General features: G+C 41.9%; 1 protein-coding gene across 1 annotated transcript; it reads left to right on the top strand.

Moving 5' to 3' along the window:
* Positions 1–5589: 5589 nt before the first annotated feature.
* LOC147452249 (uncharacterized) lies at positions 5590–8642 on the top strand. Its single transcript, XM_086518902.1, has 4 exons — positions 5590–5825; positions 6342–7391; positions 7482–8155; positions 8228–8642. Exons 1-4 carry the CDS (start codon positions 5657–5659, stop codon positions 8402–8404), a joined length of 2070 nt encoding a protein of 689 aa, XP_086375028.1. The 5' UTR covers positions 5590–5656; the 3' UTR covers positions 8405–8642.
* Positions 8643–14541: the final 5899 nt, after the last annotated feature.

The following is a 14541-nucleotide window of genomic DNA, read 5'->3' as shown; positions in this document are numbered from 1 at the left end:
GTAAAAACACAATATACATGGAATCATTTGAAGGGAAACTCTAGTAAGACTGCATGTGATAGCTTTGCAAGCTTGCACTCACATAGTTTATGTCCATGAAGCGTGTTTCTAAGAGCTCTAGAAGAAACTTGGCAACTAACCTCGGGGGGCTCACTATGTATAAAATTATGTATATTACATGCGTTCAAGGACTATTATTAAAATTCCTTATCTATGAATTTTTGAGAAACAAATTACACCCTTTTTCTATTCAATCTGTAATTTTTTTCCCCATTTCTATTTTATGGTACCCTTTTGTATGTGAAAATGTATTTAGAAAAAATAAAATTTAATAACCCCTTATGTTGCACTCACGTGATAGTCACATAATTATTAAATGACCCCCCGAGCAACTACCTCTACAATTAGGTACGCTCAACTCCACACTCAGCAAGAGAACATGTTCCTTCTTCACCCCAATTTTAGCTCATCGTTGTTTATGGACATGTGTAGTCTCAATCCATCCTTCTCTTTGCATAGGGACTACAAATTTCTGCAAAATCAACAACAACAACAGATGAGTGTGTTGTTGAATCATACTTGAGCTCGATGGATCAGTCCACCCCTCTAAATGTCAAATCCACGCGACATTTATTTGAAAACAGCTTGTCGGCCACTTCTCAAGTTGATTTTGGGGTGCTCTCATGAGGGTGGGAATAAACTTTTAAGGCAAGCATGGTTGCATGGAATGGTAAAGCAGTTGAGTGCATTGGCTCAAGGTCCCATGGTAGTTGCCCACCAATTGCAAGGAGATAATTAGCTGGGGCAACAATCAAACGATAGGGTGATTTGGTAGATTTTATGGAGCTAATCAGCAGCAATTAACTCGGCTTTTTGCAGAAGTATACAATGGACTTTTCAATTTTCTTGATATCCAATATTCTTGTTTATGTTGGAGTGGAGATTGAGTACAACAATAATTCTCAACTTTAGTAGTTAAGGTTCATCCACCCCTCTCATATTATAACGTGTTTCCTCTTACCTTGTTCTTTTGGAAAGACATTGTAACATGAAGAGAAACCTCCTTCTTTGAGTTAATTTTTATAGTTTTTTTTGTTTGGCAAAAGTCACAATTATAAGTGAATGTATTATAAAGTCGCCAATAGAAATACAAAACAACCTTGAGGGCAGAGTGATACATCCAAGCCTGGTTCCAAATACCTAACAACGTACTATTGCGAACAGCCCAATCTTTTATACAACAAGGCTCGACCGGATGGCGTGGTTTTCCCTAAGTTAATCATCCGAGTAAGTCTTTGATTGTGACCTCTCTTTGGCTAGCTTTTCAAAGATTGAACAAGAAAGCAAAAAGTTAATATATGTAGTAAGTCATTTTTATAGTTTGTCTTGGTAGGGATATATACTTTTTCACATTCTACATGCCTACGTTCCTTTTTGTATCTCTTTCCAAGTTGGAGGCGTTAGCAAGTTTTTTTCGTAAGACTAACTGGGTGTAATCCTTTCTTCTTTTTTGCAAAACTCACAAATAGAGCCTCCCCAAATCTCACAAAAATAAAACTCCTTTCAATTTTTAATTTTACAAATTTCACAATTGTGAGTGATTGTATTAATAAATCACCAATAATTATAAAAATCCGCCTCAAGCTCATGTTGAGCCTTGAGGGACAGAAGGCTACATGTACCTAGCAACGCACTATTACCAATAGCTCAATCCTCTACACATCAAGGCTCGATTGGATGGTGAGGGTCACCCAAAGCCAATCCTTCGTGTTATGCATTTTATCCACTACATATATAATATTCTTACTTTCTTGCACAATCTCTAAGAAACTAGCCATAGAGAGTTCGTTATCAAATACATGGCAATTCTTGGCCTTCGAGACATTCCTAAAGAAACAATATCCAACAATTTGAGTGTAGATTAGAAGTACAGAACTTTGAAACTTTTTCCCACCAAGGCAAAGATCCTTCGTGAAAAACCCTAACTTCCACGTTCTTTGTATCCATTTGCACATCTTTCCTGCCAAGCCTCTAATCGTCGGACATTCCAAGAAAAGGTGGTGACGTCTTCGCTCGCCAATTTGCACCCTAAACACCTATCGGACCCAATAACACATGACTAAATCTTGACACCTGTTGGCAGAGCCCTCCACAAGACCTTTCACAGAAATATCTTCATAAATTAAGGCCACTCTGGATTCCAAATATTCTTTGTAACCTCAACCCATTGAGCTTCCATCCATTGTTTCTTTCACGGATTGTGTATTAACATTTAATATATGCCCTTGGTATGAGGTTTGTAGAATCGGCTACTCAAGGGCCATTTCCAAGCTTCCCACTCAAAAGAGAATTCACTGATCGACATCAAAATATTGTCCAAGTCTTTTACAAGTCTGTTGGCAAGAAGCTTCTCAATGCCATCAAGTTGAAACTAGATAGCCAACTGGTTAGAGTATTTCCAACACTTGCTATTTCCATCCCATAAGTGGATCAATGGCTGGAGTCCTTTATTATTCATCCTTCTTGTTGCAAATTCTCTCCAGTGAGGGCTCACGATAACACCAACAACTTTCAATAGCCAAGGGGACTGGTGAGAGATGGAATTCTGAAAGTATCTGGTTAATTCACCCCATTCCAGTACCCCTATTGCCTCGCATGTTGCTCTATTGCACTTTTGGACCATCTCTTCTGTGATGCCACCCAGTCTCAGGCTAGACCACCTTGAGGCTAATAGTTTGTCATGTACCTCGATCCCTTTCCACCGACCACCTTCAGAGTAAAGTTTTGCCTTGTGTATCATATCCTTCGTCATGATAGCCCAAGACTTGTCTTGTTTTGCACAAACCTGGCACACATGGCCTCAACATGAACAACAGGGTTCAGAATTCCTAGGCCACCGTGGACCAGCGGTCGAGCAATATCTTCTCACTTTGCCCACTGCCATGAGGACAATGCTTTAGTGTTGTTCCTCCATAAGAATCTTTTAAGAGGTTTCAAAAACTCCTTCCAATTACATTTGACTATTTTGAGGAGTGGGCTGGGGAAAAAGCAATATAGGGAAGTAGAGACGACTTGATTACTCTGACCCGAGTTTGGAAGGGAAGCATCATATACTCCCACCTTCTTCTTTTTGTCTAGATGTTCTTTGGGACCCACTAGAACCTTTGCTTGTGCGTAATGTCCACCCTCAAGGGGGTGCCCGGAGGTCAAACAATCCTAGACACAGTCTCCCTTGACCAAATCGATGGGTCAAATGAGTCATTTTCTGTCAGGGAGATCAATCGAGACTTGTCAATATTACACTTCAACCCTGAAGCCATAACAAATCTTTGCACAATCTCTAGGGCCTTCCTGAGCACCTAAGGAGAGGCTTTCAAGAAGAGGAGAGAGTCATTTGAAAACATCTTCGTCAAGAGCTAGTCATCACCAAGTACAGTTAAACCTTGAATTTCCTCCCTGTGTAGCAGCAGCAGCCTCGAGCATCGTTATAAGAGGATGCGACCCAATGGCAAAGAGAAGAGGGATCGGGGGACATCCTTGCTTGAAAAATCTTTTGGCTTCAAAGGAGCCCAAAATTCTATCATTGAATAAGAGCTAATTGACTGCCTGCACCCAGAGTGTGTATAAGTTGACAAAGACAAGGCCCAAAGCCCAATGATTTCATGACATCTTCAATGATGAACCACATAATCCTATCATATGCCTTGTTTAGGTAAAATTCTTTCAAAACATCTTTAGTGTATAAATGAAAGGAGACTATGAAAGTGAAAATTCAAAAGACTTTTCATGTCCTTATAAAGTTATAAAGAGGCGTTAAGTGCACATTGAGTCATTGATACATTTGTGTTTTTCTAATGCTTTATGTTCCCTTCAATGTTTTTTCCTCTTTAAAGTGTCTTTCCACCATTTAGGTAGTGGATATATATATTTTTGAAGCCATTAGGAAATTCGATTATTAGTGCATGCAGAATGAATGAATTATATTAGTATAACCAAAAAGTTACAAATTCAACTCATGCTCGAGCCGAGCTAGACGTCTCCTCAGTAACCATAGGTACATCAATTGACATGGAAGCCACCCCATGTCACATAGTAAGAGACCTTTACTTTGTAAATGACCCGCCATTGCGGCATCAATGGCCCTATATACCACTCATCAGCGTCTCCCCAATTCTGAATGAATTATATTAGTATAACCAAAAAATTACAAATTCAAGTCATGCTCGAACTAAACCATGACGTCTCCTCAATTACCATAGGTACGTCGACGACTAACAAGGGAGCCACCTCACGACACATAGTAAGAGACCTCTATAATAAAAGCCATTGCGCCATTAATGGCCCTATACCACTTATCAGAGTTCAAGTCTTTTCCTATGGTCATCAACAATTCCGTGCTTTTTTGTATGATTTGAGAGAATCTAGCAATCGTCAGATTCTAGAGATAAGTGGGTGTAATCATGGTCTTGGTTTAGGTTTCTTCATTTCAAAATTATTTGTGCTTTCTTGTTTATGAGAGCTTAGATTTTGGTTTCAAAAGTGTTAAGAGACTAAAATGTTATACTCTCCTTTTTACGGACACAATAATAACACAATTCACTATTTTTAAGTGTTTGTATATTTTTTGTGGGATGAGTAAGCTTTAAAGCCAAAAATCTTTACTCTGTAACTTATCTTCATTCAATGGACGTTGAAGTCTTTTGTGAGTTTTCAATCTTGAGAAAGATATATCTCAAATTTTGGAATACATAAGGAGTCCTTAGTAAAGAGTACGTTCGAGTTTTGGTGCAATTGTGGACCATTGGATTATAAAGCTTGCGGATTAGTGTCGCAAGGCAAAAAACTCTCTTTTAATATTTTTTTAAGGTCTTTGTGAGAGGTGTTGACATTCGTGTACCTCTCTCTTTAAAGAAAACCATTGAATATTGGTTTAGTCATTATTCTTAATGCTTTTGAATATATATTATAATCTAAAGAAGTCATTGTTTCCAAAAAGTGTAATATTTTATTATGACAAATTTTTATGTTTAATGTTAATGTCGCTTTCTTATTTTTTCTCTCACAAAGAACCCTCTTATTATTAAATTCCTCTCAGTAACATTATGTAACCTTTCACCTTGTTTACTATGTCATTCCTTTAGTGAATGATAATCAAGTGATACAATATACGTGTTGGCAATGTAGCAATTTTTGAAAAATTTACTCCCTTCATGTAAGTTTTCACGAAGCCCCCCTTTCTTCTCCCGAAAAAAAGAAACCATGTTTATCCTGCAAAACACAAATTGGATCTGTACTCCTTATAAGTTGTTTGATTGCCACTAATGTTATTTAGTGTTGTTTATAGAATATAGAATTTTTCTAGAAGCGATGGTGTAAAGTATACAACCTGTCGCAAGAGTAACTAAGCTTAAACAGTACCGATCAAAGTGGAAAAGGTGATGAGTTGACTTGGTTGGCATGTTGCCAACCAATGCTCTCTGCAGACCTCGTTGACTCTGGAAAAAGAAGAGAAGCAGATCGACAGTACTCCTCGACTTATATCCAGCATGTGCTGCAAGTGTCGAATGCCGATCAGTGGGCTGTCGTTCATAGCCTCACAGTTTTCCTGCCGATCGGCCTGCATGTGAGCAGCCTATCTCATGCCTGCCACAAATAAATGTTGACAAGACCAGTGACAAAGTTTCCGTCTCAACGACAAAAACACAGGCTGCTGAGACTGCACGATTCTACAGTGCTCTCTCTCTCTCTCTCTCTCTCACACACACACACACACATAATGCGACTCTTTCAACCTGCAGCAGCATTCGGCTCGTCATCCATTGAAGGTCAACCCAGCTCTCTGTCTCTCTCTCTCTCTCTCTCCCCCATTAATTAATGCTGCTTGCTGAGCATTGATCAGCCCACATCTGCATGGTACAATTGATCATGAGCATTAAGAAGTTTTAGGCAAATTCCCACAATAATTCCCGCATTAAGGTTTACCAACACAGATGCGTGAGCTTCTGCGAGGTATAATTAGACCCCACATATGGGCTAGCAGCTAGGCACGTTGCGGTGTGGAGGCCTGCGATCCGTCCTCAGCTAGCTGATACACCGCGGGCGATGATAAATTTCGAGCGCTGCTGCCTATGTGGCAGCAGCCATTGCCATTAAAAAGCTCTACATTTTTAAGATCAACGACGCCTGCTAGTGCCACGTAGCGCTCGAAATTTAACCGCAAATCTCTCGAGTGGAAGCTCATGATGTTATAATGCACTATACAAATACAAATTAGAGCCCATTTTCCTACACCAGACATTGTCTGAGACCTGTTGTGTAACACCTCTATTTTTGCTGCACAGGACCAGCAATATCTGATGATGAGAGCAATGCCGTGTTGATGCCTCTTCGTGTCATTGATGTGAGGAAGACCATCGAGAATCGCAAGGCAGGCGGAATACATTTCACCAGGAATGACACCTGGCATGTGATTTCTCACACATGGAGTGCCGAAGTTCGAGCTTTCTCGAGCATTGTTGGTGAGAGGCAGAAAAAATCCTGTTTGGCTGCAATATCTGGGGAAGTGTTAGAAAACAGGCAAGACATCGCCAGCTATGAAGCTCTGTTCCAATCTGCGGGGTTCCATTGCGACCTAGCCTACCAGAAATTGATCGAGCTTCTTATGATCCTCGAGACGAAGCAGGTGACGTGGGTATGGTTTGATGCGGTATGCATAAACCAGTCAGACAAGGAGGAAAAGGATCGTGAGATAGAGCATATGGGCAATTACTACCAGAAAAGCAAGGGTTGCTATGTGCTGCAACATGGCATCTGCAGGGGGTTTGAGCTAATTTTGCCAAGCCTGGAGGAGGAAATCGCTTCAGTCGATGCTTCAAATTCTGAGTGTGCAGATCGTGGATCTCGCATACCACGCTGGTTCACCAGGGCGTGGACATTGCAAGAGTGGGTTCTTTCCCCTTGGCTCACTTTCATCACAGATCTATCTTTAGAACGATGCCTCTGCACAATTGCAGCCCTAATGTTGTTCGATAGAGCCAGAAGCGGGTGTTTTTGTTGCATGTATGAGACCACTATCAGCGAATTTCTTTTAGGAGAGTGCTTATTACAACATGCAGATGTTCACGTTTCTCGGTGTGAAAACTGCTCAAATCTATTAGTGCAGAGAGGGAAACCTTTGTGTCTACTTGCTCCTCACTTTACAGAAGTTCCGGGAAAAAGCCACTGGTACTTTGTGGATGACTTGGGGTATTCCTTCTTACTCAGGCTAAAATTCCAGATAGCAAAGGCCATGGCCTTTGAGAAGGAATTGATGGCTGAAACAGAATTTGAGCTCACAAAACGAATAGGGATAAACCGATCCATCCAGAGATTTCCTAGTGCTTCTGGAAATGGTTAGTAGATCCAATTAGTAATGCACAACCTGCTCACAATTTTTGTGAGTCTTTCTTTTTTTAAGCATTTGCATCAATATGTATTTGCAGTTGCAAGGAATCTACAACTTGTCGTATGGGAAATTTCGCAACGGGATTGTTCAAATGCAGAAGATAGAGTGCTGTGGGTGTTGAAGCTGTTGGGAGTGGAGAATGCCTTTCAAGTGAGGACAGGCAAGTCTTTAAATGCCCAGCTGCTACAGTTGGCCAGGCGCTTGGGAGACAAAAGGAGTACTGAATATGAAAGAAAATTGTTGGTATACTTGACCCTGGTAGATGGGTTCGGCAATGCAATGCCAGACATGTCATGGATGCCTCATTTTGAGATACAGGAGGGCTCCTGGCAAGAAGGTGCACGGATTCTAGGTCCCACATACTGCAGAGTTGATGTGAATTATAATGATTTGGAGCCAGAACTGACTTATTATGAGCTAAGCGATAGAGGAATGCTGCAGATTGAAGGAGATGTATGCACTGGTCATCTTCATATGTGTAATGATGGATGTTGGGAGGAAAATAATATTGCTCAATGCACACTTGGAGGCGACAGGCCGGTGTCTAGACGTATGCTTCTCACAGTACAAGGACAAGAGTTGGTTGTGTATGCCCACATGGAGATAGCACATCACAAAATTTGCATTATTGAACATCAAGCAGGACAACTTGTCATTTGGGGTGCTTTTGAAGCAAATGGGCGTGATAGTCTTTGGCATCTTATAATTCCGGTATGGCTGGTGAAGATTGGAGTATGTCGGAGTAGCAAACAGAGATTTTGGCTGGTGTGCATAGGATATTAGGAAGGGGATGAACGTCCCCTTCACAAGATTGGCTATATACGCACCGACTTGGATTTTGAAAGTCATAGTTCACAAAAGACACATTGTTGTATTGGTGGACTAGGGCCCGATGCGTCGCGCAAGCTTCTCTTGAATGTAGAGGATGCATCCGGAAGTGCTGCTTCGTCCCCGGCCTGATTAGGCCGGTGTCTAATCAGGCCGGTGTCTTTGTCTCCAATGAGTAGGGAGTTAGAGAGGTCCTCTAAAAGGGTCAATAACGCTAGACCCAGGTCCAAAACAAGCCCACCTTTAAATTAAATGAAAGATATTACCTAGGTATATGGGAATTATGATTGGATGGCATTGGGAATGGCAAGATCTTCATACGATCTAATTTTTTTAGGATCACTTTCATTGATACAAAATCTTGATATGATCTATCTTTTCAATTTCATTGAAAACTGTCAATCCTATCATTTAATGCAAATCATTCAAATTGAATGTCCCTCTAATGTTTTAAGTGGCTTTATATTGGCCCCTTCACCCTATCTTCTTCAATAATATTAACCAGCCACCTCGAAAGCATCCATAGACAATGTCCACCGTATCCACTATATTCCACCATTATCAACATCCTCATCGATATCCTCCAAAGACACCATATTCCACTACATTCAATTTGCACCATCGTTGATCTCACAACCACCAATATCCACTATGGTATCTAGATGTGCGGGTATTTCACCTCAACTTGAACTAGTGAACCTCCGTTTTTTGACACATTGAGATTTTTCTCACGTTTTCCTCATTGTTTTTCATATCCTACATAACATCATGAGCTTCCATGCGTGAAACTAAATACCTTGCTAGGTACAATTGGGGGTAGTGTCAGGCCAAGGGCAGGGCCAAGGGCCAGGACAGACATGCGGTCAAGGGGCTCTATATTTAGGGGCTAGGAGTCTATATATGGCACGGTTGGGTGGAGAGTTGCATGGTCCAGTCCCCCGCAATCTTACACTGGTATCAGAGCTCAGGGGAGAGGAGGAGGCAGCAGGGAGCTATGGAGGAAAGTATGGCGTTCTCTCTCTCTCTCTCTCTCTCTCTCTCTCTCTCTCTCTCTCTCTCTCTCTCTCTCTCTCTCTCTCTCTCTCTCTCTCTCTCCGGTCGTGGACAAGCCGACAGTGCATGGCCGTGGGAAGGGCTGCTCCACAGGCGGGGAAGACTGGGCCGAGACGCAAGCGGCGTGTGCAAGGCCTCTTGAGGCAGGAGGAGATGGCTCATCGACAGGATCCAAATCGCTCGTGGTCAGCCTAGTTGGGAGCGCGAGGCGGAGTCGGAGCAAACCCGACTCAGCTGAGGGTGCATTCGAGCAAGCGCGGAGCCCGACCTCCCTTTCAGCCCTGTGGAGAACTCCATCGCCCAGCGAGTTCGCTGGTTTCACATCAAGATGCCCTAAGGCCAAAGGCCTTGGGCAATTAAATTGAATTAGGGGATGCTGCCCACGGGCCAAGGTCCGCCCCTCGTCGCATGGGCATATGACCTCTCGACAGGCTGGTGCGTTTTTGAACAAAGATGACATGCGTGGGCTAGCTTGCATGCAGCAAGAAACAGATTGCAAAATTTTCTCAGGACCGCATACACGAACCCTGCAAGACATAATGCCACTCACTGAGATCGGATCAAGGTCGCGGTGAGTACGTCACAAGGTAAGCAGTAGCTTTTCTTCGAACTCCCACAAGATTTATGCAAGGCATGGAAGTTGTCGTCCAGACATGCACAAGGGTTACGAGCCAACATACATGCCAGATGTTGACAACAAAGGATTTACGCTGTTCAACCTAGATTTCTACGAGTTGGTAAGCAAGTCGACTTTAATATATTCAATGATAACTTCTTTGAATCTCGCAGATTTATCTGCATTATACGCACCACAAGCAAAGCATGGAGCAATTTGAGCATGTTTGGGTCTACAGTTATAGATATCAAATTCCCAGTTTTGGTTTGGAAATTTTTTATCCTCGGCCATGTTTGCTCCTCCGGGTTAGGCAAGGCTTATGCCATATTGGTACAGGCAAGGCTTGTGGCATTTAAGATGCAAATATTTGGCAAGGCCAACCGCTGATTACACTTTCACGAAGTTGTAAACCAAGTTTGCTAGGACATGGCTCCTCGGCTAGTTGTTGTTTATTGTTGAAATTAGGAAACAACAGGATCTTCCCATTCTCAATAAGCGTGCTTAGACGAGTTTTCTAAGCAATCCTGGGAGCAGAACTCCATTTACAAATTATCGGGACTACCATAGTCCAACCAAGCAGGTACAAGGTACATACTTTACATGAGTTTTTTCTTTTGTTTTTTCACTACATAATACAATTCGACATGGTCGAGTAAGCTGTGAATGCCATTTTCAACTGGCAAGCGTAACTGGTGGCTCCCCGCATCAGAACTACATAAGAACTCATGTGCAGCAAGGCTTCCTTCTCATATTGGCTTGAGTATGACATGGTTATGATGTTTCTAACAGCAAGGCTGTGTATTGCTTAGGACACTCGAATCAAGCACGACTTGAATCCCAACCACTTGGCTCCGAAGCACGGCTTCTCAACGGTTGACTTTGATGCAAAAGCATAGCAAATTCGCGATGCTTTATAATCTCAAGGAGATTGGCACATCCTACTGCTAGACTTGATGCGGGGGGGCATGTTGCTCGGCATGGCCGACTTCGTGTCACTGTTTCTCGAAGCGGACAGGGGATGTTTGCCACACAAGACTGGTTATTTTCAGTTGAAATCACTCGACAAGGTCGATGCTTTTTGTCATGATATCTGTGTCTCAACAGCCGACTTCGTCGTCTAGTATCACAACATTCTTTATGCGAAGCAAGGATTCAAGCCAGGTATATTGCATGGAAAATTCCCACGTTCGGCTTATGCTATGAGTATACAAACTTGGGAAGGATTTGGCAAAATGCTTCCAGCTTATTTCATTACGTGACAGACGAGCATATATCATACAAGGGATGTATATTTACATCCAACAGCTCCTATCCGTGCAGCAGATATGGCTACGAGCCATTTTAAGCGAGTTTTGTTCCACGGACTTTTGAGTCAACTGGTGACCGCAACGACAAGGTTAGCCAATTTTATGTTCTTATTATTTTTCCATGTTTACACTTTACTTGGCAATTACTGTCATTGTGCAAAGCAAAGTGCTTTGGCAATTTTACATGAAGCACGGCTTCTCCCTTGTGCCAAGGAACTGCCCAATGACTTGTCATCAAGGGCCGTGGCACACAAGTTTGCAAAAACTGGCAAAATAGGGAATATCACCTCACAAAATTCCGACCAGTTAAGATTGTGCAAGGCACTTATGGTTTTGGTTCTCACGCTTGAGATCGTTATAGTAGCCAAGGGCTTAAGTTTTTGCATGCAAGGCATGCTACGCAGGTGGCATGGATTCCACCACTTTATGCATTATGCTTCCGCTATCACCCTCGCAACTCTGTCAAGGACAGACTAAGTGATGGATTGTTGAACCTGCTAGTTGGTTGCTATCAACACCCAACAACACTAAAAGGAACCTAAATCTAGGACTTATTTCACGGGCAATGTGCCGATGCTAAGTCATTTCCATACAATCACGACCCTGCAAGGCAGGTAGATCAAGATGTGGTTGTGTTTTTCTGTTACCTCTCTCAATGAGAGAGCCATAGCAGAAACTTGTTGCATGCTTATGGGATACGCTGCACGTTAGGCATAAGATGCACACGCGCATGGCAATCAACTATACACGTCATAGTCGTTCAAGGAAATTTCCGCAGCCCAGCATGCTCTTCTTCTCTCTCGTTCTCTCTCTTTAAGGGAATAATGAAAATATTCTAAGAAGCTTTTGATACGTGTTTTGCTAGAGAGTCAGTCTGAGTCAAGGTGCTCTAACTCTCAGCTAGCACATGGATAAGCTGCTACTCAAATTAGTCTTCATCGGTTTGTCCATTGAACACTAATTTGCATAAGGTCTGTGAGCCAACGTCAGGCCAAAGGTAAGACCCAACTATTGGCATTCTTTGGGTGACTGTTTTCAAGAGTGAATAGATCTACCCAGGGAAGTATACATCGACGTTAATGGACAAGCAAGGGTCTTGTCATTCAGGATGTTTACAGTGTCATTTTTGCACTACCTGTTCTCAGTGCGACACTCAAGTTGAGTTTTTGAAAATCTTCAATAGCTGATCTCTACAAGGAAGTATAGATGCAGCAATCAATTGAGACAGTATGGTTGTCCACAGAAGCTAGGCAGTTCACTTGTGTGGATTTCCTGCTCTCTCTATAGAACTACGGAGTGTCTAAGGACATAGTGTTTTGGGGTACGACCCGGCGGGTGACTGCTACATCATCCCATAGGCATTGAGGATCACAGTTGATCTGCCTTGACGATCACAGTTTGATCTCTCCCAGTTAGACTTTCAAGGAAAGAATCCCGCAATCTACCACGCGGTAGCAGACAAACTCAACTTTTTAAGTTGATTCCAATCAGTATGTACACGGTTAACTATGTTGGTTGCCGTTAACTGCTACTTGAGCAGTTTCTACAAAGGGTCTTACCAAGGGGTTTGACTACGTAGATTTTAACCAAAGGGTTTGGATTGCGAAGGCAACACCCACGGTTCCCAGTGCAATATTGTTTGTTTGTTCAGGTAGGAGATGTGCTCCTCTCCATTTGCGTACGAGTAAGTGAACATTATGTTCAAATCTCCAGGTACGCATCTATTGATTTGGTGTTATTCCATTTTTTGTATGCTTTGCTTGTTTTTTTTTTCAAGACGTATAAGTACGCTTGAATGTTGCAGAGCCATGCCAAGGGCATGTCGGCACAAAGTATTTTGTGCCAAGTGTCCAATCTACCTTTCTGCCTTATGCTGTTACGAACCTACTTGTAGGGTTCGATTTGGCACATGTTGTCACATGGGATACAACATGGTTTAGGAACTCAAGGAGTTTGGTTTAGCCAGTGTGGAGCATGATAATGAGGGTCCCTCTCACTCACGTCGCAGACTGTTCGTAGTTACCTCCACACACAAGTACAGCTCGTACTTGATGGATGTCACTTTTCCTGGAATCCTTACTTGAGACATATTCCACATGTGGAGAATATGAGTCTCTGGGACTGACACTGGTGCCCAATTCAAAATGATGTGTCGCGATGAAGTGCCTAGGTGCTGGTCGCATCCGTTCATTAGACCAATTGACGCACACAGTATCAGGAACAATTTCAGTGGCCAAAAATTGTCGGGTACTAAGTACAGGCTTGTTGTGATTACAAGTGCTGTGAAACCACCTTAACGGAGGATCGTTTCTACATATAGCAAAGTATGCTACGTTCATGAGAATGTCTCATGGTTGGTTCCTAGGTGTGACCGGGTTGTCACATTCTATTATGGTCCAACTTTTGCTGCAAAGCATGCTACGTTCATGAGAAGGTCTCATCGTTGGTTCCTAGGTGTGACCGGGTTGTCACATTCTATTATGGTCCAACTTTGTTGCAAGATTTTCACATAAGTATCGTGGAAAGTCTCGTCATGGAATTGCGGTTTGGATATATTTGTGTTAACACTAGGTTGGTAACATAACAGGACATAAAAGTGTCCTTTCAGGGTTTTGAAAAAAACCTCCAAAACCATAGTAGATCCACTCATTTTGTAAAATCCTTTCATGAGGTTATAGTTCAAGGCCTACTACACATGGAAAAAATAAGAAACTTGTAAAATGTCTCATCTTTTGGTCACACCAAGCCTCCAAAGTTGATGGACCAGTACATTTTCATCAAAACAGTCATTTCTTACGTTTTGTTGCATAAAAATAAGATTAGGGATTTTTGTAGGACTTGAGATAAATTCCCTAGTTAACTTCAATGGGTTGGTGATCAGAACATAGGATTGCTTCTCACTCACTATTTTTTGTTTTGCCAAAAGAAATAGGTACAAAAAAGTTGAACTTTTACCATTCTGCAAACCTATTATCAAAGTTTCTATAGCCACGCTCAATACAAATAATATATGCATGTTTTCTTAGTTCCCTTGTCCTTTAGGTTCATAAGGAGCCATGGAGCATGTCAAAAGAATAATACATCTCTTACCAAGGGGAATCTTGGGGACAAAGATGAAGTGCTAAATACAACAAACATGAAAAAACTGGGTTCAACATTATGAGTTGTAGAATCCCATAGAAACTATTCAATATCTAGCCAAATTTGATCCTTATGACTAGATATGGTTACTACCTACAAAATGCATGTAGTTGTCACAAGAAACTAACAATATTGAAAAAGCTATACTTGAT

The sequence above is a fragment of the Adiantum capillus-veneris genome, chromosome 8 (assembly GCF_014529385.1).
Source record: "Adiantum capillus-veneris isolate H3 chromosome 8, ASM1452938v2, whole genome shotgun sequence".
Taxonomy (NCBI): Eukaryota; Viridiplantae; Streptophyta; class Polypodiopsida; order Polypodiales; family Pteridaceae; genus Adiantum; species Adiantum capillus-veneris.
Note: the sequence above shows the minus strand (reverse complement) of the source record. Positions and strands in the feature narration are given on the sequence as shown.